The sequence below is a fragment of the Vanellus vanellus genome, assembly GCF_965231255.1.
Source record: "Vanellus vanellus genome assembly, contig: HAP1_SCAFFOLD_35, whole genome shotgun sequence".
NCBI classification, from domain to species: Eukaryota; Metazoa; Chordata; class Aves; order Charadriiformes; family Charadriidae; genus Vanellus; species Vanellus vanellus.
Genome location: NW_028128889.1, coordinates 2,217,148 through 2,244,107, shown reverse-complemented (window position 1 = coordinate 2,244,107; position 26,960 = coordinate 2,217,148). Strand labels below are relative to the sequence as shown.

Genomic DNA, 26,960 nt, shown 5'->3' with positions numbered 1-26,960 from the left:
TCCGTGTGCTGTGGGAAATGCAGAGGGGAAGGCTCAGTTTCCCAGTCAATGAGAGCATCGCTTGGCTCTGCAAGGGCTTCCAGGGGCCTGGGAAACATCTCTGCCTTGGCATCAGAGCGACCGAGCCCTCAGTAAACTGCCATAAATCCATGCGACAGAGCAGCAAGGTCAGGAACAGGGAACTGCACAGAGCTCCTTCAGAAGTCATAAAAGCCTGACCTTTTCAGGAAAACCAGATACCTTGGGAGATCACCCTCTAATCTCCACTCTTCTGCCTTTGATCACCTTTGTTTTGGGATGCATTGAAAGCTCTTTGAGACAGTGTTGCACAGTGGCTCCTTTTAGCACCCTGAGGGATTGGGATAGATGCACAAATAGCACTTTTTCTGATGTGTTGAAATGCCCCATCAATGTTTCTGATTCATGGACAGAGAGAAGTTTGTTTTCTTTCTGACAGAGTTCACCTGTCAGCCATGTAGAAATGAAAAATTTGGATCCAAAGCATGTCTCCCTGCTCACCGTGTGTGGACACAGCTTCAGGAGATGAGTTCTTATGTCTCAGAAGAGCTGAGGTAAATCTCTCTCACTACAATCTAAGAGTGAAATCTGGTGTTGCCCTACCCTTGCCTTGCCTTGCCTTGCCTTGCCTTGCCTTGCCTTGCCTTGCCTTGCCTTGCCTTGCCTTGCCTTGCCTTGCCTTGCCTTGCCTTGCCTTCCCTTCCCTTCCCTTCCCTTCCCTTCCCTTCCCTTCCCTTCCCTTCCCTTCCCTTCCCTTCCTTTCCCTCATCTATCACCAGGCAATGCTTTTTAGAACATCTCCTCCCAAGAAGGAAAGACACATTTTTCCGGTCCATACTGCCAAACTCCATGATTTGGACTGAACATCCCTGTTCTGTTTTCCTCTTAGAAGCCTTTTCTCAACAAGCACCTGGTGGTAGACTCCCGTACGGCCATGCAGATCTTGTTGGGGCTTTGCTAACACTGCAGTCACACCTGCGCTGGTGTCTGCAGTCTTTCGCTGTGCTTGAGGGGTGTGGGATGGTGGATGGGCCACTGCCACTGTCCAGTGAGTGTGTTGTTTGCATTTCTCTGTAGACGGAAAATGCCCCAAAGAAAAGGCTTGGAGAATCATACAGCCGGACCTGGATTTCTTCTGTGATTTTCTGACCAGGCCAACCTGCAAGACTTGTGCTTCACAGTCTTCCTGATCATCTACCTCATGGTCCTCGTAGGGAATGGCCTCATCGTGCTCATCACTTTGGTAGACCCAAACCTCCACAGCCCCATGTATTTCTTCCTGAGGAATTTATCCTTCCTGGAAATCTGCTATATCTCCATCACGCTGCCAAAAATGCTGCTGGCTTTCCTGACGGGAGACGGCAGGATCTCCTTCCTTGGCTGTGCTGCCTAACTGTATTTCCTGGTTTTGCTGGGAAGCACCGAAAGCCTTCTCCTGGCTGCCATGGCCTACGACCGCTATGTAGCCATCTGTGACCCCCTGCACTATGGCCTCATCATGAATGGGAGGCTCTGTGTCACACTGGTAGTGGGGTCATGGCTGGCTGTCATACCAGTACAGGCAGGGCAGACGTACCAGGTGTTCACTTTGCCCTTCTGTGCCTCCCATGCCCTTCATCACTTCTTCTGTGACGTGCCCCCTCTCTTGCAACTCGCCTGTGCAGACACTTTCTGGAACCGAGTGATGCTGCACACCATCATCCTGCTCTTTGCAGTCCTTCCCTTTTCCTTGAGAGTTGTTTCTTACACGCAAATTGTCAGGGCAATCCTGAAAATGCCCTCAGTTCTGGGCAGACGCAAAGCCTTTTCCACCTGCTCCTCACACCTCGGGGTGGTGACTCTCTTCTATGGCTCCGCGATGGTTGTGTACTTCAAAGGACGGTCAAGAGACCCTGCAGACACTGACAAATACCTTGCCCTGTTTTACACAGCTGTGACCCCCGTGCTTAACCCTGTCATCTATAGCCTGAGGAATAAGGAAGTGAGTATTGCCCTGAAGAGACTCCTATGGAGAAAGTGATACTGCAGAGTTTGTGAAATAAGCTGAAACAGTACCAAAAGCCCCCACAAGGTGTTTGGTTGTGTGAACACAGGTGTCCCATATTAGCTTAGAGAAAACTGGTGTCCTGCCTGGCTATGATCCTCCTCAGGAAGGCGATAGCTCTGCTGGGGCCTTCCTGCCATCTTGGGTAGCTCCACCTCGATATCTTCCTACTCCAGAACATCCTAAGTTCCCCTGGAGAGTTGACTGCAAATCGCTTGTTCCGGCTGTGTCTGCCCAAGCTGCCAGTACCTTGAAAGGAAAATAGTCAAAGCAGTCAAGAGGGATGAGAGGGTGACGCATTCCGTGAGAAGATGAGTACCCTCAGGCTGAGAAATCGTTTGCTAGACCCCATTGAGTATCCAGAGTGTCCTTGGATGGAATCAACTTAGGATAATTAAAGATCTGAAAGTCATCTTGCACTTCCTCATGGCGTGTCTAGGAAAGGACCAAAGGCAAAGGAAAGGAAGGGATCAAGGTGGGTTGGGGAGCAACAAACATGGGAAACAGAGGGAAAAGGGTTTAAAAAGAGCTGGTCACATGTAAAGCGTTGGCTGGTCGTATAATTAGCTGCCTGCGACTGATCTCTCCAGCCTGTCCTGTTTCCTTACTAAAGTTCATTTCCAGCAAGTTTCTGGGGTGAGGGGGCTCTCTGCTCTTTGTGCAGACAAAGTGTGTACCACGCTGATGTTCTAGCTCTTGCTGAACAGCATCAGCGCCTTCTCAGGGAACAGACTGGTGGGGACGCAATGGGTTGGGAGGGGACACAACCAGGCAGATGACCTCGACTAACCAACGAGATAATCCCTACCATATGACATCATACTCAGTAATAAAAGGGAAAAGTGGGAGCTTTCGGGAATTTAGCCACCTTTGTCTCGGGTACTGGCTGTGCATCCCACTACCCATGGGAGGTAGGGAGTGATTGCTGTTGCATCACTTGTTCTGTTTTCCTTTATTTCTCACTTCTTCCACTTATCCTTCACTTATTAAACATCTTTTAAAATTCCAAACCCAAGTTTTCTTGCTTGTATACTTCGTTTCTACCTGCCCCATCCCACTGGGGGCACAGGAGGTGGGGGGAAGGAGTGAGCAGCTCTGTGGTGCTTTGCTGCCCACCGGGGTTAACCCACAACACCAGAGCAGTCAGCGAGTAGAACAAGAGCCCTGGGAGGCAGTTATTTTAGAGACCCCACATCTGGACACTGCAGAGCCAAGACTTAAAAACTGCACAAGGTCCAGGAAAGACCCCTCTGCTGCCCATCCAGGGAGGTATGACCTCTTCATTAATGCTCTCTCAGCCCAATCACTCAACTGGTGCTTTACCCACCTGGTTGTCTACCCATCCAGACTCTAGCGTACTAATTTGAATACAAGAATATTGAGGGACACCGTGTCAAAAGTCTTCCTGTGCTGAGGCAAATGACATCCACTTTAGTCCTCTATACAGGTAGTTTATCATGAAGGCAATCAGCCTGATGAGGCATGATTTCCCCTGACTATACAAGCACACTGACCATTCTTGGGCACCTTCTTCTCCCTTATGTGACTAGAAATGTCACCTGCAGAGGACTCATTCAATAGCACACTCTCATCAAAGCCTGGGGTTCCTCAGGTTGAACTTCTGTGCTTTTTCAAAGATGGGTGCAATGTGGCCATGGGTCCACTCACCAGGGACCTCTCCCATCACCATGGCTTTCCAAAAGTGACAGACAATGGCCTCGCAGTGAAAGCAGCAGCTATCAACACACTCCCATGAAGTCTGTTCATCCCCACAGACCTGCATGCGCTGAGTTCATGAAGTAATCCTTGACCGCACCCTCATCCACTGCTGGTTGTATTTCTCCTCTGGAGACGTGACCCTACACAAAAAGGCTTGGGACATGTTGTTGAAGAGTCGGGAGAAGGAGGCCTTGAGTTCTTCAGACCTATCTGGGTCTGCTGTTAGTAGGTTCTCCACCCAGCTGAGCAGCTAGCCCTACACTGTCCTTGTTAATTCTTTCCATGTTAAGGAAGTGGTAGCAGCTCACCATCTTACCCTTGATGTCCCCTTCAAGGGTCAAGTCTGAGGAAGCTTTGGCTTTCCGAAAACATTGTCTGCTTTTCTGGAATGTGATTCCAAGTTCCTCCTTGACAGCCTGCCCTGCTTCCACCAGCTGGTCCCCACCAACTCTGCAGTGGCCTGATGGATGGGCTGGACTCCTCACCGTTCCACAACAACACTTGGAGAGAAGGAGGGGAGAAGGGAAAGAGAGGAGGACGGAGGGAGGGAGGGAGGGAGGGAGAAAGAAAAGAAAGGAAGGACAGACAGGTCAGTTCTCACAGTGGAGGGGAGGTCTGCAGGGGTGTGCACTGGCATCTGCCTAAGACCTACTAAGACTGAATGACTACGCAATCACACGGCAGGTGAAATTCATTGTAGACAAGTGACCCTGTGTGTGCACAGGGATCAGCCACCCTCACGTCAGTGGTACAGTGCTGAAGAACATGCTTTCCTGGCCTGAAAACACAACCGAATGATGGTGTGAACCCCAACCCTGCACTACAGTGAGAAAGCACTGACTGTATCAGCAGCCACACACAACACCAACACTTCATGGGCCTTTCACATCCCCCTGTGTCTCCTGTAGAATAAATAGAATGCAGTTGCTCAGAGGGCTTTTCACTCACTCCTGCACTAGAAAATCCTCCTCAGGGGCAAGGCAGGGATGGATCCTGGAAAGTCTCTCCCAGCTCAACATTGCTGGTCCTGTGGCTTCAGCAAGAAAATTTGCAACACTGCCGTGATAATGGTGCTGCAAACACTGCCGTGAAAAATGGAAGCAGTTGGGTGCGTGGCTCTTTGGGGCTTGGCAGTGTCCCTGTGCGGAACACTGTCCATTAAAACAGGGAGCTCCATTGCCCTCTCCCCAGCTGTCCATGTAGCACTGAGGATGGGCACAGCACAGCAGTTGCTGCTGGTACAAAGGCCTCCTAGGAAAGGGCAGAGCTCGTTGCAGACCAAAGCAGACACGTTTTCATTGCCCGTGCATGTGGTGATCTTTCCTGAAATGGTGAGTGTCTGCCACAACATGGCCCATGACACAAGGATGTGAGGAGAAGCAGGACATGAGCTGGAAGGCGTGGGAGGTGGCCACAGGGAGAAGAAACCAAATTGGTTTTGGTCACAACTGCACAGCTTGGCTGTGGGTATGGGGAACAACATTGTCCACATTTTTACGTAGCCAAATGGTGTTCACTTTCAAATTGGTTTTATTGAGAGGGAAGGAGGTGGAGAGGACAGACACAATTTGTATGGGAGAAGCACATGTTCACCCATGTGGCCACACACAGACCCATCGAGCAGCATGCCCAGCCCTACTGACAAGTCGGTAGGAGAAAAGCTCCTGAAGAGGGTGGATGGAACAGGCAGGTAAAGAGGGGGAGAGCTGGGCGTCCCAGAGCCGACAGGGAGAGACAGGGGTCTGGGAAGAGGCAGGAAGGGAAGGCTAGGGCTCTTGGAGAAGACAAAGAGAGTCACTGGTATGCTCCCATCTCTGACAACTCCAGTGACAGCAATCCCTGTGATGGCCATCCCCCTCCCAACCTGAATTCAAGATCTTGTGCTTTTATGCCACATAGGAGGTTTGGGAGAAATCCCAGCCTTTGGGCTTATTGCTCTGCAGTGTGTCCTGTGCTCTGCTGGAGGGTTTAGTTCCCCACGCCATGGAACATGCCTTTTCTAGCCTCAGTTTGGGGTTCCCACCCCACCCCTTTTAGATTTTCATTTTCTTTTTAGATTTTTGTTTTCCTCATCTGCATTTCCTTTTCGTTGTTGTGCCTGCCCCTGCCCATCCTGTCAAATCCCACACGGGATTGCTCGGCTTGCACTCACTTCTGAGGGAGATGATGTGCTCAGCACCTGTGAGGCGCTCATGCACGGGGAAGCACTGCGCTGTCCCAGTGCCTGCCTCAGCACTGGAAAGAGGACTGTCAGATCCTGCCACTTCTCTGTTCCTCTGGGGATGGACCCAGCTAGATGAGAGGGTTGATGTGGGAGGAGGGCCTGCTGGACCATTTTGCCTGTGGTGGACTTCTGGAGGGAATATTTGAGATAGACCCACCAGCACCGTGGGACCATGGGTACGTGAGCTCTTCCACAGAAGGTCAGTGTCACGTGGCTGCAGCGAACAGGACATGGTGGCATTTAAAATCCCACGAGAGGTGTGCAAGATGGCCTGAGCCTGAGGCAGCTCCAGTGCCCTTGGAGAGATGGGACCAGGGATGGGCAGGGAGAGGGCAGGTCCCATCTGTGGGGTTTAGCTGGGACTAGTCACAATATCTCCCTGAGGAGCACACCTCTCGCATGCCTGTCTGAGCTCAGGCAGGGCTGGCACCAAGACAAGGGCTCCTGGGGCAGGGCAGAAGGAGCTGAGCTAGGAAAGTTTGATCTGATGACCCCCAGGTTCAAGCCCCAACTTCAGCAATGCGTTCCCCCTTGGCCTTTTGCAGAGCTGTCCTGTCTTCTTCCAGCCTTCCCTGGTCCTTGTCTGTCCACCTTCCCCAGGCACAGGGCAGAGCTTCCCCCAGGATGGGCACTGCTTGGGTGAGGCAGAGGGTAGCAAGAAGGGCTTCAGTAAGAGTGTTGGCAGCCAGAGGGCGGCAAAAAGTTGTGGTGGCACTGCTGAGTGGGGCAGGGTGCCTGGTGACCAAGGGGATGTGGAGAGAGTGTCAGTGAGCTGACTGGTCCTACGCGACTCTCACTCATACAGACATGAAGAGTTGCAGCCAAGGGTGCTGAAGGTGCTGGTCAAAGTCATTGTCTCTCTGCTTCTCTCATCCTGGGAAGGCCATGGAACTCAGGGAGGTTCCTGATGCTTGGCAGAAGGCAAACATGCCACCCATCTTCATGAAGAGCCAAGGGGAAATTCAAGGAACTACAGTCTAGTCAGCCTGACCTACGTCCCCAGGAAGGTGATGGACCAAATCCTCCTGGAAGCCATTCCCAAGACCTTGATGGTCAAGAAGGGGATTGGGAACTGCCAGCATTACCTCAACAATGGCAAACTGTGCCTGACCAACCTGAATGCCTTTTACAACAACACGATGGGCCCTTGGGATGGGGGGTGAGGTGGATGCAGTAGTCCTTGACGGCTTGGTGAAAGGGGCTGCCTGGGTGGAATATGTTTATCCAAGACAAATGCCATGTTCCCCTTGCCACTGCACTGGGACAACACTATGCAACAGGCCCGGCTGGGGATGACCGGCTGGAAGGCAGCTCTGCAAAGAGGGTGGGTGGACAGCAAGTGGGAGAGGAGGGAGCAGCGTGCCCTTAGGATTGGGAATGCCAACAGCATTCTGGGCTGCATTAGCAAATTCAGAGGCAGCAGGGAAAGGGCAGTGATGCTTTCCCTCTGGGAACCGCATCAGGACTGCTGTGTCCAGTGTGTGGGTTTCCCACTGCCCCACATGGCCTCCAACACCACATGGACCAGGGTGCATTCAGGGCAGGATAAATGTTACCCCTAAACAGTCCCCATGGCAGCCCTTTCTCCTTCTTCCCCAAGTAGTCCCCTGTTTGTTCCCTCCCACCAGTGCCTGCCCCTGCCCAACCCCAGCTGAATCCCACGTTGGTGTGTGCAGACAGCTCTGCTGCAGGGTCTCTGCATCTAGGCCAGGAGAGATTGCACAGGTCTGGCCATGCCCCCTGCAGGCACTGAGCCCAGCAGGAGGATGGAACTGGCCGTGCAGCAAAGGTCCCTCCCTGGGCCTGGGGTGTATGGGCAGAGGTGGAAGTGGTCAGGGTGCGGGGCTGGTTTGCTCCCCATTGCCCTGGGGCAGCTTCCCCAGGGTGTCCAGGGACTGTGGCACAGACCAGCTCATCTCTTGTCCACCTTTCACACCTTGCTTCCTTCTCCATGAGACCTGGCTCTGTACCGTGATCACTCTTCTGAGTCTCCATTCACTGCCCACCCCAGGGAACGTGCACAATCCCCATCCTCTCCTCACCCCTCCAGACTCCTTTCCAGAGGAACGATAGATGCCATCAGCCCTGTCATACATGTGGCAGCCTAAAGAGCCGATGAGGAGCTCATGCAGCATCTCTGCAGCCCCTGCTCACATAGAAGGCAGCATTTAAAACCAACATTTGTGTCTAATGGATCCCAGTTGTACTGCGAGCTTATCCCCGCAGTCACAGGGAGAAGAGGAGAAAAGACACGTGTACTGGTGAAGGAGCTGAGGAGGAGTCAGCAGTGTGCCCTGGAGGCAAAGGCCATTGACATACTGGCTCCCATAGCACAGGCCACTGAAAAAGTTGAGATCTGTGGAGAACCAGGGTGCAATGACCATCCCTGCCCTCGGCCCTGGATAAACTGGGTGGGGTGGGTTGGTCATGGCTGTCAGTGAAGCCTCACACAGCCGCTCCCTCACTGACTCACCCCTCACCCCAGTGGAATGGGAGCAGAGACTAGGAAGAGCAAAAGTCAGGAAAGTCATGGGTCAAGATAAATATAGTTTAATACGCAAAGGAAATAAAAAGAAGAAGGAATAAAAAATAAATAAACAAGAAGATAGTAAGAGATGTAAAGTCAAACACCACCTTCCACAAGTACACGAATGCCCAGGCAGTCCCCAAGCAATGGCTACCCACCCAAAACCACCTCCCCTCCAATTTTATTGCTGAGCATGATGCTATACGGCATTGCATATCTGTTTGGTCTGCTGTCCTTGCTGTGTCTCCTCCCAACTTCTTGTAAACTCTCAACCTACTCACTGTAAGAGCAGTGTGAGAATCAGAGACAGTCTGGATGCTGTGCAGACACTGTTCAGCAAAAGCTACAACAGGGGGGTGTTATCAACATGGTTTTGGTCCCCAATCCAAAACACAACACCTTACGGGCTGCTATGAAGAAAATGAGCTCCATCCCAGCCAGACCCCCTACACTGGGTCAAAGCTTTCCAGTGGGGAAGGAGGGCTGAGGTGGAAAGCCTGATCCTCCACAAATGGAGGAGATGGGGCAAGGGAGGGGGCGTCCCAGTGAAGAGTGAAGACCTTGAGCTGGAGCCAGAGTATCACAGCTGGAGCAGGGATTTGCTCATTTCCCTGGGAAGAGGGGAGGGAAAGGTGGAGGGAGGGAGATGCAGGTGATGATCTTGTGTTAGCCCTCATAAAGAGGAAGTGCTTGTGTCAGTCCAGCCTCTCCACCTGCCTTTGCAGCAAGAGAAGCAAAGGCTTCTCACTCAGCTGCTGAGCTGCTGCATCCCCAGCTGGATCCTGAGGCATGCCTGCAGCAGGGCCTGGCCAGTGGAATGAGGAGACGTGCATGGTTGTACTCGACATGATCCACCCAATAGGAATGGCCCATTTTTCCTTGGCAGTGCAATGAAAGCAGACCTTCATTAGTGGCTGCCATGCAAGATTCATGCTCTTGAAATGTGCACCACTGGGGGAAGATAACTCTAACCCTGGGACCCCACAGCAAGAAAGATGCCCTCGTGATGGCCCTTAGAAAATGTTCACATATTAGGCCAAATATCTTTTCTTATCTCCATCAACAAAGAAATCTTTAACACTTTAACAGCTCCCAAATGTAAGCCTACCAAGGTGTTTATTATCAAGGGAAAAGCAAACCCAAGACATTTTCAACATTGCTATCTAAACAATAGTATTTCTCTAAAAGGACTTTGTTCTTTCTTCCCTCTGCCACTTCACAAGTAGCATGCACGTCTGAAGAACCAATTGGTGTCTAGAGCTTTCCTATTCAAAGGAACAAGAAGTGTCTTTTGCCTGTGCCACCAAGGAAGCTGTGGGTGCAGGCCAGAGCCTTCCGGATTATTTTCCTGGTTGCCTCCCTGACCTCCCTGTTCCGCAGGCTGTAGATGAGGGGATTGACCAGGGGTGTGAGGGCAGTGTAGAAAAAGGAGAACACTTTGTTGAGCTGCCTCAGAGGGCCTCTTCTAGGCACCATGTAGACAAGGATGAGGGTGCCATAGAAAAGAGTGACAATGGTGAGGTGAGAGGAGCAGGTGGAAAAGGCCTTCTGCCTGTCCATGCTGGATGGGATCCTCAGGATGGTAGCTATGATGCACACGTATGAGCCCAGTGTGAAAAGGAAGGGAAAGATTAAGTCCAGGAAGGCAAAGATGAGCCCAATGAATGTCAACACTCTGGTGTCACTGCAGGCAAGCTCCAGCAATGGAGTAAACTCACAGAAGAAGTGGTCAATCGTCTTGGGGCCACAAAACTGCAACTGGGAAAAGAAAACTGTGACTACCACCAGCAGCAGTGATCCCCATAGCCAAGAGGCAGCTGCCAGGTGTACAGAGACCTTCCAGGTCATGAGGCTTGCATAGAGCAAGGGCTGGCATATGGCCAAGTACCGATCATAGGCCATGGCCGCCAGCAGGTAACACTCAGTAGTGGCAAAGGAAGCAAAGAAGTAGAACTGAGCCAGGCAGCTGTGTGCAGAGATGCTGCTGTCCCCAGTCAGGAAGCTGGCCAGCAACCGAGGCAGGATGGTGGAGCTGTAGCAGGTCTCCAAGGAGGACAGATTGCCCAGGAAGAAGTACATGGGGGTGTGCAGGTGCCGGTCTGCCACCACCAGCACAACGATGAGGATGTTCCCAAATACGGTGACTGAGTAGATCATAAGCAAGAGGAGAAAGAGCAGGTTCTGGAGTGTGGGGACATCACTTATTCCCAGCAGCACAAAATCGGTGGATGATGTCCCGTTGTCCCTTTCCCCTTTGGCCATGCAACTTTCCTTATCTTTCAGTTCCTCCAAAGAGGACCTATGAGAAAGAAACACATTTCAGTGTTTACCTTCAATAATTTTTTGTGTAGGGCGTTATTCTCTTCACATGAGTTTGTGTTTCATGCCTCGTGAAAGTAGAAAAACAAATGTTCTTCCTGATAGGTAAAGAATGCTCAACCCAGAAGGCCGTCTGCAGATTCTAGAGGCCATCTGCCCAATGGAAGTTCTTCTTTCTCACTGTGCAATAAATCTATGATATGCATTTGCTCACACAGAAACACATAACTTTCATACGCCTGTGGAAGATGTGCTATAGGTGTTGAGGATCAACATCCTTCTTCTCTCAGGAAAGACAAAGTGTGCCAGAGAAAATAAACCCTGCTCTCCAAAAAAGCCCAGTGTGTGAAGCATCATGGCAGACACCACCCTTCCGCCAAAGCAAGGGATGGGCACATTGCAGGTGAGTGGCCACAGCTCTCTGAAACACTCCCATGAGGAGGAAAGGATTCCCACCCCACTCCTTCCCCACCACCCAACAGGCAAATCCCTCCTATTGAGAAAGCGCAAGTCAGGAGTTACTGCCTCAGATGACCAAAGCACTGTGCTGGGGGACTGCCAGAGAGCATGCTGAAAACCACATTGCGGGTCAAAATGTGGCATAAAAAGTGACAAGGAAGGGATCAAAAAAAACCCAAAATAGGGAAGGGGTTACTGGGAGTGAGCCAAGGCACATGGGAGAGGTTGTGCAGGGAGGAAGGATGGGAGGGCAAAAGGAGCCAAGTCCAGGCTCTCCTCAGTGGTTCCAAGAAGAAAGAACACATTGAAATACAGGAAATTGGAATTTAAAGATAGCGTGGTGAAATACTGGAAGAGCTGCCCAGAGAGGCTGCAGAGGTTTCATCCCTGTGGCTATTAAAAACTTGACTGGGCATGGTCCTGAGCCACCTGCCTCAGCTGACTCTGCTTTTAGGAAGCGGGGGCTGAACAGGCTGATATGCTGGGGTGGCTTCCAAGCCCAGCCGCTCTGTGACTCTGTGACTGGGAGCTGCTGGGCAGAACCTGTTGCTTCACATTTTTCCCTCACGAGCAGTGGTTCCTGAGGGGTTTGAGGATGCCTGCCTGCAGATCCCAGCCCAGCAGCAGGACTTCGGCATGGCCAGCTGTGCTTGAGGGGCTGCCTGGGCAAGCAGGACATTAAGCGGGGTGTCCGCAGGGTGCTGGGGCTGAGGTGGGATACGATCAGGGTCAGGGGCGTTGGCAATGCCAGGACATGCCTCAGCGCATGATTGGAGAAAGCTCATGCCCAACAAACACAGCTCTGTGCAACAGCAGTGCCCTCCAAGGGCCTCACACCCACCTCTTGGGCTGGAATGCACTTATTCCAGCGGTGATAATCAAAGGAACTGTGCCGAGAGTTTGCCAAAAACTATTCAGAATGCCTGATACCCCCAGCCCTCTCCACTGCAGGGGAGTGACAAAGCTGAGAGCTGGAAAAAAACCCAAAAACTACATGGTCATAATCCTAATTCTGAGAGTGAGAAAACATATAAAACCCATCAACAACAACAACAAAAAAAATAACCAAATCTTGAGACAATTGAAGTAGCCCCGTGAAGGATGAAGTGAAGGGCACAGGCAATGTGGCCCCACACAACCTACCCAAATGCTCTCCCGCCTTCCCAGCTAAGGAAGGAAAGTGTCCCGGGGCTGTCCCTGGGATGTCACTGTGCAGAGCCGGGGGCCCGGGTTTTTCTGGTGGAAGGTGGAAGCTGGGGTGGGAAGACATGCAGGAAAGGACGGGGCTGAAACTCTTATCTCGATGCTCTCATTTATTGTCTTTGAAGACCCAGCAGCCTGACTAATAACACTCAGACCTAAACAGCCCCCCGCACACCCATCACAAACCTGCAGTCCTCGTCATGAAGCACTGACATCAGCTCTGATGGATCATGGCAATGAAGTCCAAGTTCAGCGTCTTACCTTCTGCCTCTTCCTTACCATGACCTTCACTTCTTGGACCTCACCACAAGCCCTGAACCAGGGCTCATTCCTCAGTCTGCCCTTGCCCTCTTCTCCCAGCAGCTGTTAAGGTGAGTCTCCAGCAGCACCTGAAGGCTCCCTCATCTCTCAAGTCTGCCCGGGTTTATAGCAGAAAGGAGACTCTAAAGGTTTCCACTGTAGCGTGTCGCCCCTGAGGATTTGCAGAGAGTAGAATCAGTATAATTGTCTCCCTGGTGGGATGGAAGCTCTGAGATGGTGGAGACTGTGTCAACAGCCTCAGGCACTGCTGACCCCCCAGAAACACGATGTAAACTGAGGCAGGGAAACTGAACCAGGAGCTGCTCTGAATTTGGTGAGCAGAACAAGAAAATCCCCAGAAATTGCACTCACCTCAGTTCCCTTCAGATGACTGCATCAGCTCACACAGCATGAGAAAGCCTCAGACCTTCTGAGGCAGAGGGACCTGCTTTGTTGGCAGCTGAAGGCAGCAGAGGGGTGGGTATGTCCTTCCAGATAGGAGTCCTCTCTCCTGCACAGGAGGTGCACAGGGGCCTCCCTTGCTCCTTTGCTAGCCAAGGGGAGCAAGTGGGCATGGCTCCTTTCAGTCCTGGTGGGCTTCCACTTTGGGAGAACCCTCTCCTGTTCCTCTGCCCTGGCTGGAAAGGCAGGAGAGGGAGGCCCAAAGGACACAGATGTTTGTGCTGTTGCTCCCATAGACATGAGATATCGAATCACAGTTTATCTTGGGAGCCTCACACTGAAAGGAAGGTGCTGGGGGTCCCAGTCCAAGCTGGGCACATTCACTCCTCATCCTGGTGGTGATGGTCCAGGAAGAGGGGGAACTCCTTTGCCAGCACAGTTTATGGCCTTTCTTTGGACATTCATTGCTTTTGGTGCGTTTCTCTCTCCATGCAGAGACTGCACATACCCAAAGGCCTCAGACGCAGCCCCAGGAGCCCATGCCCAGGCTATCCCATCCCATTTCTATTTGTTGACTCCCACCTGTATGGTGTTTGCCCTCCAGCTGGAGCCCACCCTTCCCATCTAATCCAGCTGCCAGTGGAGCCCTGAGTGGGCTCCCTCAGCTCACTGCTTTGGAACCTTCACTGCACAGGCTGCACTCAGGCAATGGTGCATGGTGGCAATGGAGACAGCTTCTTTCCTGCTCCTGCCTCCCACCTGGCTGTGTCCTCTGCAGGAAAGCTCATCTGAAGAGCTATGGGCCTGAGAACCTGCCATCTGCTCCCACTGAGCCAACCAGGTTCTTTGCCAGGAACGCTCTGACCACATGATGTATGGGAAGGAGGAGAAGTTTTATTCAATATCACAGCTGTAATTTGGGCTTAAGGTACTAATTAAGCTACAGCTCTGACCTGTCACACTCTTACAACTTCTTAAAGAGAGGTTCAGCCTTTACGTAGCCAATCGTTGGGCTAAGCCACACACACACCTCCTGGTTAGTCTGTCAGGGGCCCAGGAGCTGCAAAGCCTCACCAATAGCTCTCTCCTCACCGAACTGTTTGTGGTGTTAAACATTCTCAAGGTTTTTGACTCCTTGCGAGGCTAAGGGAATGACAGCTGAGGACGACACTGGCTTCCACAACCATGACCTGCTCTTGGTCACCATAGTTGGCCCATCGGGCAGCTGTGCTATAAAGACCCACCTCCCGAGCTGTGTCCAAACACCATCCAGAAACCTCAACGATTGTCTGCACACTGTTGTGCTTCCTTTCCAGTCAACACCAGGTCATTACAGACCCCTTCGGGGGACACATAAGACCTGAGAAACTAAGGAAAATTATGCTCACACTTGGCACATAAGGCCATTTTGCAAGGTCATGAGCCCTCTGGTCTTCTTTTTCTCTCACAACAACGTCACCCTTACCAGCCTCTCCCCTTACCCTCAGCCATAAGGGCTCACTCCATTTGTCGGTCCCATAGAGGAGCTCCACATATCTAAGCATATCTCCTTCGCACTGACAGCTCTTCCCTCCTGATCTTTCCGGCCTGTCTCTCATGATCATCCTCTGCCCATTCATCACAGCAGCCCAGTCATGTGGGCTGTCCCAACACACCTCCGTTGTTATTCCCCTCAAGTGAATGAAGAGATGGCACGTGGGACTCCTCCTGCCTGTGCCCCAAGCTGAGGGCACCGGTGCATGTCTGGGCTGCGGCACCAGGGCTGAGAGTGGACTTGCAATGGGGAAACCTGCTACCAAGCCTCCAAGACCTCATGTGTGCACAGTCTTTGCTCCATGGCAGAGACACGCTGGAGTGGATGGCTGATGGCAATGTAAGGAAGAAATCAGGTGCCCACACAAAGAGCGAACTGTGCTTTCCCCGAAGCCAGAGAGAAACGGGGATGGGCTGTGCAGTCGGAGCAGAAGAGGAGCCTGCTGTCTGTGGTGTCTCTGCAGGCCTGAGGGGCTTTGGGGGAGCTGAAGCGGATGTCAGGAAGGAAGAGATGATGTTGAAAATGTCCTTGGGAGTGTACATGCTATGGTACAGGCAAACTGTGAAAATCATTGGCCTCATCCATGATTGTATCATCAAGGGGATGGTTAAATGATGGGGGAAACCCCATCAGGGTTTCAGAGGGAATGCACTCGAGCGGAGACCCTGGTGAGATGTGCTTTGTATTCATGCAGTTCTCTGCATCTACTGGGTAGGAAACAGGCACATCTTCTGTCACTGCAGTGGTGGGCTTCAGTCAGTGGATGGAGTTCCTCTATAGGACCTGAGCCGTCCGTGTCAGCTGTGTGCACTTGTGCTGGAGAGCCCTGGCATCTCACGTAGCACTGCAGGCCTGTATTTGGCCATGAAATTGAGATGCAGTTGCCCTGAATTCAGTTACGTAATAAAGAGATGCACATGAGACCATTGTCATTATACTCAAAGGACATGGAGAAAATACAGCTGGTGGAGAACAGAAAGAGAGAGACTTCTCTCCCCCAATGGCACATGACTCCATCTGGTCAGCTGAAGACCTCTATAGGCTGTCCTGGACAAAAGGAATTATTATAGGTTCAGTTGTTGTACGTGTGGTCATCTGCTGTCATTTCAGTTGGCCAAAAGAATTTCCTACCAGCCTCAACAAGATGTCCCCAGACGCTGCCCTGTCTCTATGAACTGCTCCATTAGAGCTTTCAGCTTCCAGCGTCCATGTTGGTCCCCTCTGGCACTTCACATGTCACCAGGGGTGTGTGTGTCTGAACAGCTCACTCCTGGCCTCCACCTCCAGTAATTACAATGGGAGATGAAAGAAGGAACTCCCCTGCAGGAGCCTATTTTGGGCACATCTGAGCTGAGGCAAGAGGAATCCCACCACCTGTGGGTTTGTGGCAGTCCTGGGAGGAGCTGAGTCCCCTTCCAGCCCCAGGACTACAAACCCAGAAGGAGGTGCCTTGATTGACGCAGCTGCATCCCTTCCCTCAGCAGGGTGAAGAAGATCCCTCCCTGGCACTGTCTGGGCGTCCTGTCTAATGATGAGACAAGGAAAGGTGATATTTAGAGCTAACTCTGTCTATGAGAGGAGAAATGAAACTGCTGGAAGTCAGAGTCTCCTCCCGGGTGAAGGAGGGGACATCAGTGATTGCTTCAGCCTCTTTCACAGGAGATTCCCCTGGAGCCCCAGGGACACCTCAAGGGAGCCCAGAGGGGGCACAGAAAGTGCTGCCTTGGGCTGGTCCTCTGCTGCTGAGCTGGGCCGGGCTCCCGGGACGGAGAGAGCTCACGGCAAGTGGGAGCGCTGCCGAGAGGCGGCTCTGCCCAGGAGCAGCTCCCCGGAAAAGCACAGCAGGGCTGAGGCACTGCCTGCAGGCGCTGAAGAGACACGAGAGAAGTGAGAGTTAAAGGCAGTGTGGAGTTGGAGGATGGTGAGAGTTCACTGGGGGAGAAATCTGCACAGCGCTGAACACAGTAAGTCTCTGGCTGCCGGTCAATGAAAATGAGCGTAGATAGGATCTGGCGGGGCGGCGCTCAGAGTATTTGAGTGTGGAGAAGGACGCGCTGCAGAGCAGGGCTTCCCTGCTGCACCATCAGAGGGACGGGCATGCCGGCCGCCTTCTCCCGGGGACGGCTGCAGGGCTGTGCGGGTGGGTGTGCAGCCAAGGGTGCTCAGGGCTGTCCTGCTGAGCAGGGTCCCTGTGCCCCAGGGGCTGTGTGCCAGGGCAGGGACCCTGCCACCTGCCAGGGGCAGCACTCAGCCTGTCCGGGGAGCTCTTCATGGCACTGCGGGGAGAAGCTGCGGGTGGAAGGAGCGATCCCCAGCAGGGCAGGGCAGGGCAGGATCTTTCTGCTGTCAAGAGGGTGCTGCGTGGGGCAGGGCTGCTCACACCCCCAGATCACCCCCAGGGTGTTCCCGAGGGGACTTTTCAAGGGGAATATTTATGAGGGTAACCTGAAAGTGAAGGAGTCTGTGCTTTGACTTTTCTACTCTGGGTGGGCTGGGTGATGAAGGAGGAATTAAAATTCACCTTTCAGGTTTGGGTGGGGAACAGAGACTCTTCAGCTATTATGCTGAAAGATGCAAAAGTCTCGGGGAAGCAACACAAACACCAACTTCCCTCTGCCTCAGCTTACAGAGAGCTCCAGCATCGTCTCTGCAGGCTCTCCCTCACCTTGCATGCCTTTGCAGAGAACCCTGGTGATGCTCCTTCTTCCTCTCCCTCCTGTCTGTGCCGCCCTTGGGCTTCCCCTCAACTTGCCGGGGAGTGGGGTTTCAGCTGCAGCTCAGACACCGACCCTGTGGGTCCTGCCATGCAGATCTGCACTCTGTAAGTGAATCCTCTTTTCTCCACTGTCCTCTGTTTCTTTGGGGAATAATATGACAGTGTGAACATGCTCCAGGTCAAACCAAGAGTGAATGTGCTCCAGGTCAAACCAAGCACAAAGGAGCCAGGAACAAGGCTGATGGACAGACCAGCTCTCCTCACTCAGCACTAAGCCACAGGCAATGCTTTTGCATCTCCCCAGATGCAGCAGTTAACTCAGACTACAGGAAAGATGCTGACAGTTTCAGCTCTGAAATAATATTCCCCTGGTAATCTTATGATTATGAGTGGCTAAAATCTGACTTAAATTGTGAATGGGAAAGCTAAATCCCCACCTTGCCCCGTTGCAGAGTAGAACAGAGTACTCTGGAGCGCACAGTGGAGCCTGAGCTCCTCGTGGCACACTCCAACAGCAACCAAAGGAGCTCCAGAAATGGAGCTGAACAAAGGTGCTACTAAGGAATAAGACAACTGGAGCGTTTCTATGAGAAATAATGAGTTATATTGTAAAATGTTTGTCCTAACCTGTCAATAACTTCTCTTCCTTGGGCAGCTCCCTGTGAAGCAGATGTCCAACAGCAGTTCCACCACTGAGTTCCTCCTGCTGGCATTCGCAGACACACGGGAGCTGCAGCTCTTGCACTTCTGGCTCTTCCTGGGCATCTACCTGGCTGCCCTCCTGGGAAACGGCCTCATCATCACTGCCATCGCCTGCGACCACCGCCTCCACACCCCCATGTACTTCTTCCTCCTCAACCTCTCCCTCCTTGACCTGGGCTCCATCTCTGTCACTGTCCCCAAAGCCATGGCCAATTCCCTCTGGGACACCAGGGCCATCTCCTACTTGGGATGTGCTGCTCAAGTTTTTCTCTTTTTCTTTCTGATGTCAGCAGAGTATTTTCTTCTCACCATCATGGCCTACGACCGCTACGTGGCCATCTGCAAACCCCTGCACTATGGGACCCTGATGGACAGCAGAGCTTGTGTCCACATGGCAGCAGCTACCTGGGGCAGTGGGTTTCTCTATTCTCTAATGCACACAGCTAATACTTTTTCACTACCACTCTGCAGAGGCAATGCTGTGGACCAGTTCTTCTGTGAAATCCCCCAGATCCTCAAGCTTTCCTGCTCAGACTCAAAACTCAGGGAAGCTGGGCTTCTATTGGTTAGTGCTTTTCTTTTTTTTGGATGTTTTGTTTTCATTGTGGTGTCCTATGTGCAGATCTTCAGGGCCGTGCTGAGGATGCCCTCGGAGCAGGGACAGCACAAAACCTTTTCCACGTGCCTCCCTCACCTGGCCGTGGTCTCCCTCTTTATCAGCACTGGTGTATTTGCGTACCTGAAGTCCCCCTCCATCTCCTCCCCTTCCCTGGATCTGGTGCTGGCAGTTCTGTACTCGGTGGTGCCTCCAGCAGTGAACCCCCTCATCTACAGCATGAGGAACCGGGAGCTCAAGGATGCCCTGAGGAAGTGGATTAGACATTTTTTCAGCAGCCACAAACTGCGTACCTTCCTCTGCAAATGATTCCCAGTGTGTCTTGTGATGGGCCAAGCCTTCCATTCCTTCCCTCTTTTTTCCTTCTTTTTGTCTTTTTTCCCCTTGTGATGATCTTTTCTGAAAAGAAATTCTTTTACTCATCCTGTCGTGTTAAGTATCCACCTGTCTTGTGTGACTCAGAGACTTTGGGTAAAATAAGAGTCAGGCTATCTTTGTATTTAAAGAAAAAAATGAGGCAGCTGCAACTTCTTTTTGTGAGACCCACCATCAGCAGCGCATGAATGAGTGGGAAATGAAGAGACCTTTCTGGCTGCAGCAGCCTGGGGCAGGCCGCTCTGTCACCGGGGCAGCAGGAGCTGCCTGAGGATCCCCAGGGCCAGGGCTCTTGTACTGGCCTGGGGAGAGGGGGTGGCCCAGAGGGGCTGCCGACCTCTCCGAATAGCCTGGAGAGGAGGACACAGGGTGCCACTGACTGCCTTGTCCTTGTGCCACAGATGCCCCCCATCTCTGGGGCTGGCCCTGCTCTGCCCCCCAGCAGCTGCTGTGCCCTCCCGAGGGGCTGGGGCTCTGGAGTGAGTTCCCAGAGCTCTGCAGCACCCTGGGGCAGGCACTGCTGTGGGGCCATCTCTGGGATGGAGAGAGGCCAGGGGAGCTGGGAGAGAGCTGGGATGGAGCCGGGCTGGGCTGGAAAGTGCCCAGGAGTAAAAATCCTCAGTGTCTGGCTTGTCCTGTGTGACCACGCAGGGTGAGGAGTCACACCAGAGCGATTGTGGTGCAGAGCCAGGGCTTGGGGAAGGGCTCAAAGCCGTGGAGGTGCAGGAGAGAGAAGGCTGGTCTGTGCCCTTGGTGGCATGGACACACTGGGAAGATGGCCCAGGGCCTTTTCTTACCCCCCAGTCTGGCTCACCGACCATGTCCAGTGCCTGTATCAGGGGAATGTCCAGCCTTTCCCCAGCTCTCTCCTGGCCCAGACCCCAGCAGACTCTCGAGCAGGGGTGTCTGTGAATCCCTGTGTGGGATGTGGCTGGGACTGGGCAAGAATTGGGTACTGAGGAGCTTCAAAATATGATGATGTTGTAGTAACACTGACGTAAACCAGGAAAACGGAATATAAAATGTAATTGAAGCAACCAAGGAAACCTGCTGCTGCTCAAATCCTCTGTACTGCCCCAACCCTATTTCATTATTTACCTAAGATTAAAAAGAGGAATAGTAATTAGACGTGATTTATTTACAATTCAATTAAGGAACATACCAGCAGACAATGTAGTATTGTTGATAAGCAGGGTATTCCTGTCAAGAGAGCGATGAACTGTAGGCCTGGTCAGCAAACCCAGAAAACCACTTGGAACTGCCAAGATCAGAGGAGAAGTGGATAAAAGGTAATTCCGGCAGGGGGAGATCACGACCACTGACTCATTGACCACCTAGGTGGTTTCAAAACCAAAAGTACAAGTTAACCAATGTTCAGAACAAGATACCAGAGTGAAACACAACTGTCTTGTCTATACTATTGATGAGCAGCCAACTACTTCACTCCATCAATATTACCATCAGGATGGGCTCAGTGTGAGCTCTCCCTGGATTGCAGGCGGACAGCACGGCAGGTGACTCTCCCCTTGAGCAGTGACGCCTCTCAAGGTTAGAGATTCCTTATCTGAGACTGAGAGATCCTTCCTTACTCAAGGCGGAGAGATCCCTTAACCACGATGGATCCTCAGTAAGTGACTGATAGCATGCTGAATTAATACTCTGACACACTGCGAATCCATATAGCTACCCACATATTATTCATGTTGTAAGAATAATTCCATTAGACATGAACCAGCCACCAAATCTGAGACTAAGATCGGACCCAGCCAGACCTAGGCTTCAAAAAGGAGTTTAGAAAGCAAGGAGGTCCACACTGAACCTTGTTACTCAACGGAAATATCATAGAACCATAAAATCATAGAATTGTCTAGGTTGGAAGGGACCTTTAAGATCATTGAGTCCAACATTCAAACTAACACTGCCAAAACCACCACTAAACCACTAAACTATATCCCTAAGCACAATGTCTACCTGTCTTTTAAATACCTGCAGGGACGGTGATTCCACCACTTCCCTGGGCATCGTGTTCCACAGAATGACAACCCTTTCTGTGAAGACATTTTTCCTAATATCCAAACTAAACCTCCTCTGTCATAACTTGCAGCCATTTCCTCTTGTCTTCTCGCTTATTACTTGGGAGAAGAGTTTGACTCCCCCTTGCTACAACCTCCTGTGGGAAAATAATGGAAGACTGGCGAGGAGGATTGTAAACATGATCAAGTGACTCCCATCTGGGCTGCTGGACAACACATACATCACACTAATTGTTGTTCAGCCTTGAGTGCTCACAAGTAGAACATCCACACTTAGATAACGTAAGCCTGGGATGGACTCAGGGACACCTTATCTGGCATACCTGAGATCACTGCCTTGTTGTTGAAGCAGCTCAAAGCACAGTGGAAAACTACCACTACTTGAACCCTTGAAAAGCAGGTGAGAACAGCAAGTCGGAGCTCACACGCTCCTGCTAACAAGGACTTTCTCCTGCTCTGCGGTGCCTGCATGCCCTGCTCTCGTCCCTCTGCCCGGGTGTTACTTCGGAGATTCCCCGATTTGCGTGGTATTGAGATTAAATTGGTTCTTTGTCTTTCACACGTGGTTTTGTGGTTGTTCCTGTGTCCAGCCCAAGTCGTCTCACACACCTCCTTTCAGGTAGTTTTAGAGACTGATTATGTCTCCCCTCAGCCACCTTTTCTCCAGGCTAAACAACCCCAGTTCCTTCAGACACTCCTCATAACACTTGTTCTCCAGACCCCTCACCAGCTTCGTTGCCCTTCTCTGGACACGCCTCAGCACCTCGATGTCTTTCTTGTAGCAAGGGGCCCAAAACTGAACAAAGTACTTGAGATGGGGCCTCACCAGTGCCGAATACAGGGGCACAATCACTGCCCTCATCCTGTTGGCCACACTATTCCTGATACAGGCCAGGATGCTTTTGGCCCTCCTGGCCACCTGGGCACACTGCTGGCTCATATTCAGCCGGCTGTCAACCAACACCCCCTGCACCCCCCAGGTCCTTTTCTGCTGGGCAGCTTTCCAGCCACTCGTCCCCAAGCCTGTAGTGCTGCATGAGGTTGTTGTGACCCAAGGGCAGGACCCGGCACTTGGTCTTGTTGAACCTCATACCATTGGCCTCAGCCCATGGATCCAGCCTGTCCAGATCCCACTTTAGAGCCATCCTACCCTCAGGCAGACCAATACTCCCGCCTAACTTCCTGTCGTCTGCAAACTCACTGAGGGTGCTTCCATCATTTTCATTCAGAGTAGACCTTGGGAGGTCTGTAGTCACACTTCCTACACAAAGCAGCGTCAGGTATTCAGCCAGACCTGCTGGCTCAGGGCTTGATCCAGTTGAGTATTGAAAACCCCCAAGAATGGAGGACTGCATGACTTCTCAGGGTGACCAGCGCTTGTTCCAATGCTTGGGTGGCCGCATGGTGAAGAGGATGAGCCCCCCCTGCTGTGGTTCCCTTCAGCCTCCTCCATGCTGAACAAACCCAGCTTCCTCAGACTTCCCTCACAAGGAAAGTGATCCAGCCCCACCCATCCCCAAGCATTTTTAGGGCCCTTCCCCAGACCTGCTCCACTTGCCCACACCTTTTCAGTACTGGGGGTGCCAAAGCTAGACAAGGTATTCTGGATGTGGCCTAACGAATGCCATGTAGAGGGGGAGAGTCCCTTCCCTCAATCTCCTGGCCGTGCTCCTGCTCCTACAGACCAAGGTGCTCTTGGCCTTCCTGGCTGCCAGGGCATATGGCTGCCTCCTGTCCAGCCTGCTGCCCAACGAGACCTTTCCCACAGGGCTGCTCCCCAGCCAGGCAGCCCTCAGCCTTTGCCTTTGCCACGGTTTGTCCACTGATGGGGCAGAAGCTGGCATCTGTCCTTGTGGGATTTCATGATGTTCCTGTCAATATGTGCTCCTCCTTGTGTTTGCTCTTGACTTCCCTTGCAACCAACAACTCCAGGTTTTGAGGTTTGCCTTCTCAAAAAACACACCCGTGACACAAAGGCAATAAATATCAATCCCTTTTCTGTGGCCTGTCCCTGCTTTCACCTCCTTTTGGCTGCTTTGTGTCCCCTGTCAGTGCCCTGTCCCTTCGCTGGCCCAGCCCTGCTGCCCTAAATGTGGTCCCATGTCCCCCCTGCACAGAAACCCCATGGGGCAGTTGTGTTCGGGGTGGGGAGATGTCCCCTGACACAGTTGTGGTGTCAGCCTTCAATGCTCTCTGATGTGCCCATCAGCTTTGGCTGCCTCGCCCAGTGCCTGGTCCCTGTGCGGCCCCGCTGGTGCCCCATGCAGGGATTCGCACTCAGCCCTGCTCAGGGATCTGCTGGGTTCTGGGCAAGAAGAGAGGTTGGCCAGGGCCAGCCAGCACTGGAAATGGCCCATGTGAGAGGATGGGGCTGACAAGCGCTCTTGGGCCCCTTCCCAGCCTGTCTATGCCACCAGGAGCACGGACCAGCTCCTCTCTCCTGCGCTGACATGTCTTGACTCCCTTCTTGAGACCTGGCTCTGTAGCACACACCCACAGGTGGGAGTCCTCACCCTGCATGGTCACACAGCTTTGCTGACCACCAGCGCGTTCCTCTCCTGGGCACTTTCCAGCCCAGCCCCTCCCCACCACTCCCCATCTCCCCTGCCCTCTCCCCAGCCCAGCAGAGCAGCCCAGTCTGGGCTGGCCAGGGGCTATGAAGGAAGACTCATCAACTCCATTACACCTCTTTATTGCAGGTACTCAAACTGAATGCTGCCCAAGGTTTGCTAATCACAGCAAATCTCTTCTTTGCACACATTTGACATTTCTGCCTGTGGTTGATTGACCCCAGGTGGTGACTAAACATGCACCAGACATTCTATCACTCCCCCATAGCTGGATGGGAGAGACAATCAGATGAACAAAGGTAACAAAATTTGGGTTGAGATCCAGGCAGTTTAAAAAGTGAAGGAAAAACCAGGACAAAAACTCCAACACAAGTGGTGTAAAGGCGATCACCGGCCACCTCTCACCTCCCACTGACTGATGCCCAGCCAGGCTCCCCTTGGAAAGACACCCTCTCCCCCGTCTTATCTCTGAGCATGACGTCATGTCTTGTGGAATACCCCTTTGGTCAGTTGGGGTCAGCTGTCCCGGCTGTGTCCCCTCCCTGCCCCTTGCCCAAGCCCAGCCCACTGCGAGAGGCAGCGTGAGAAACAGAAAAGGCCTTGGTGTTGTGCAAGCCCTGCTCAGTAACAGCTAAATCATCCGCATGTTATCAAGGCAGTTTAGGTCACAAATCTAAAGCACAGCACCGTACAGGCTGCTGGGAAGAAAATTAGCTGCATCCCAACCCCAGCCAGTACAAAGATGTTTCTAATGGTCTGAGGGAAGATGAAAGAGTGATTTCTCATAGTGTTTCCGGAGCACGACAAATCGAAGGGAGCAGATGCTACATCAGAGGGCAGGGCTGCCATCCAGAGGGACCTAGCTAGGCTGGAGCGATGGGCTGATAGGGACATTACGACAGCCAACAAGGACAAATCCAAGGTCCTGCCCCTCGATTTGGGTAGCCCGCTGCAATGACAGAGGCTACGGACTGCCTGGCTGGCTTTCAGCTCTGATACAAGGCCCTGGATTGTAGGTATCCTGGGCTGTATAAGCAGGAGCACGGCCAGGGGAAATCTTTATCCCTCTCTGCTCAGCACTTGTCAGACCACATTCAGAATGTTTCCCAGGTTTTAACTTCTTACGATTCAAGAGAGGCATCGATAAACTGGAATCAGTTTATCTGGAACCAGGAAGATTTACAGAAAGCCTCTGGGTGAGACAGACAGGCTTTCTGTCCCTGGAGAAGAGGGATGACTGCAATAACTCATGCATGACCATGATTATCAAGGAAAAAACACCCAAAGCATACCACCTGTCTAAGATACACTGGAGATGACTTGTGCATTTCACTGCTTCTGAAGTACCACCAGTAGGATGAGTTTATTCAACGAGTCTTTCAGCTCCTTGTTCCTCATGCTGTAGATGAGGGGGTTCACTGCTGGAGACACTACTGAGTATGCAACAGTAACCACCACATCCAGAGTTGGGGAGGAGATGGAGGGGGGCTTCAGGTAGGCAAGCATTAAAGTGCTGATGAACAGGAAGACCACAGCCAGGTGAGGGAGGCACGTGGAAAAGGCTTTGTGCCATCCCTGCTCCGAGGGGATCCTCAGCACCACCCTGAAGATCTGCACGTAGGACAGCATGATGAAAACAAAACAAGCAAAGATTAAAAACGCACTAACAGCAATTAGACCAGCTTCCCTGAGGTTTAAGTCTGAGCAGGAGAGCTTGAGGAGCAGGGGAATCTCACAGAAGAACTGGTCCACAGCATTACCTCGGCAGAGAGGTATGGAAAATGTGGTAACAGTGTGCAGAACAGAATTGAGAAAGCCACTGCCCCAGGCAGCTGCTGCCATGTGGACACAAGCTGTGCTGCCCAGGAGGGTCTCGTAGTGCAGAGGTTTGCAGATGGCAACATAGCGGTCATAGGCCATGATGGTGAGAAGGGAATATTCTGCTCCAATCAAGAAGACCAGCAGAAAGACTTGTGCAGCACATCCTGAGTAGGAAATGTCCCTGGTGTCCCAGAGGGAATTGGCCATGGCTTTGGGGACAGTGACAGAGATGGAGCCCAGGTCGAGGAGGGAGAGGTTGAGGAGGAAGAAGTACATGGGGGTGCGGAGGCGGTGGTCGCAGGCAATGGCAGTGATGATGAGGCCGTTGCCCAGGAGGGCAGCCAGGTAGATGCCCAGGAAGAGCCAGAAGTGCAAGAGCTGCAGCTCCCGTGTGTCTGCGAATGCCAGGAGGAGGAACTGGGTGATGGAGCTGCTGTTGGACATTTTCTCCAGATGGACTCAGGGGCCTGTGCAAGGAGGAAAAGACAGTGACAAGTGAGGACAGACTTGTCTGAGCAAAAGCAAAGACATTTCTCATAGGCTCTTCCCCTGCCACACCCCCCCCCCCCCCCCCCCCCCGTTTCCTGCCTGGCAGGACCGTTGTGCAGCTCCCTGGATGCAGTTGTGGTTTGTGCTGGCTGACCGTGCTGAGAAGAGCCTGTGGGCTCCCAAGGAGTCCATCATTCTCTAATTTAGGGTCTACCTGGGAGCAGTGTGGGTGCAGGGGCCAGATACGATAGTCAGAATTCCTCAGACAAAATCCCTTGAAATATTGAAGGGCTCGTCAGCACCTGCACCCCCAGTACTAAAGGAAGTTGGTTGCACACAAAGGTTTAGGCTTTTGTTTGTTGTTTTGGACAGCCCTTCCCCATCCCCTCCTTTCTTCCCTGGGGAATATCCTCTATGTCAGCAATCCTGAGCATCTCTGCTGCACTCAGGCTAAGCAGCAGAAGGATTTGCTGGGGCTTAATGCAGAGGAAGGCAAGCGGGTCTGTCCATTTGCCTTGCTCCCAGCTGCCCTGTGCTTGCTCCTTCTTGAGCTGGAGAGGCATTGCCCTCCGATGTTACCCTGAGAAGAAATCGGGCCCTGCTGACAGCAGAGGGATCCGCTGCAGATCACTAAGGGTCTCACCATGCACAAGCTCCTTCCCTTGCAGGTGAAGACTCCCCTGTTTTTTCCATCTTGCAAGATTCCCCTCCAGAGATGTCTAGGCTGTGCTCCGGAGCTGTGAGCATCCCTGATCCCCACAGCACCCTTCTGACAGGCAGAAGGACCCTTCCCTGCCAGGGATCACTCCTTCTACCTGCAGCTTCTCCCTGCAGTGCCGTGGGGAGCTGCCTGGGCAGGCCGAGTGCTGACCTGACAAGCGACAGAGTC

The 26,960-nt window shown here is 52.4% G+C and overlaps 3 protein-coding genes and 1 pseudogene across 4 annotated transcripts; 2 read left to right on the top strand and 2 right to left on the bottom strand.

The window, feature by feature from the left end:
- The first annotated feature begins 1,102 nt into the window (after nucleotides 1-1,102).
- LOC309683844 (olfactory receptor 10AG1-like) lies at nucleotides 1,103-2,038 on the top strand (annotated as a pseudogene). Its single transcript has one exon. The product of its transcript is annotated as an olfactory receptor 10AG1-like (transcript).
- A 7,763-nt stretch (nucleotides 2,039-9,801) lies between these two features.
- LOC309683971 (olfactory receptor 5AP2-like) lies at nucleotides 9,802-10,794 on the bottom strand (the record flags this gene model as incomplete). Its single annotated transcript, XM_082499938.1, has 1 exon — nucleotides 9,802-10,794. The coding sequence occupies one exon, from the start codon at nucleotides 10,792-10,794 to the stop codon at nucleotides 9,802-9,804; it is 993 nt and encodes a 330-aa protein (XP_082356064.1).
- A 7,341-nt stretch (nucleotides 10,795-18,135) lies between these two features.
- Nucleotides 18,136-19,092, top strand: LOC309683970 (olfactory receptor 14A16-like; the record flags this gene model as incomplete). The annotated part of the gene is made up of 1 exon (XM_082499937.1): nucleotides 18,136-19,092. The coding sequence occupies one exon, from the start codon at nucleotides 18,136-18,138 to the stop codon at nucleotides 19,090-19,092; it is 957 nt and encodes a 318-aa protein (XP_082356063.1).
- A 5,998-nt stretch (nucleotides 19,093-25,090) lies between these two features.
- Nucleotides 25,091-26,026, bottom strand: LOC309683969 (olfactory receptor 14A16-like; the record flags this gene model as incomplete). Its single annotated transcript, XM_082499936.1, has 1 exon — nucleotides 25,091-26,026. The coding sequence occupies one exon, from the start codon at nucleotides 26,024-26,026 to the stop codon at nucleotides 25,091-25,093; it is 936 nt and encodes a 311-aa protein (XP_082356062.1).
- Between the last annotated feature and the right edge of the window lie 934 nt (nucleotides 26,027-26,960).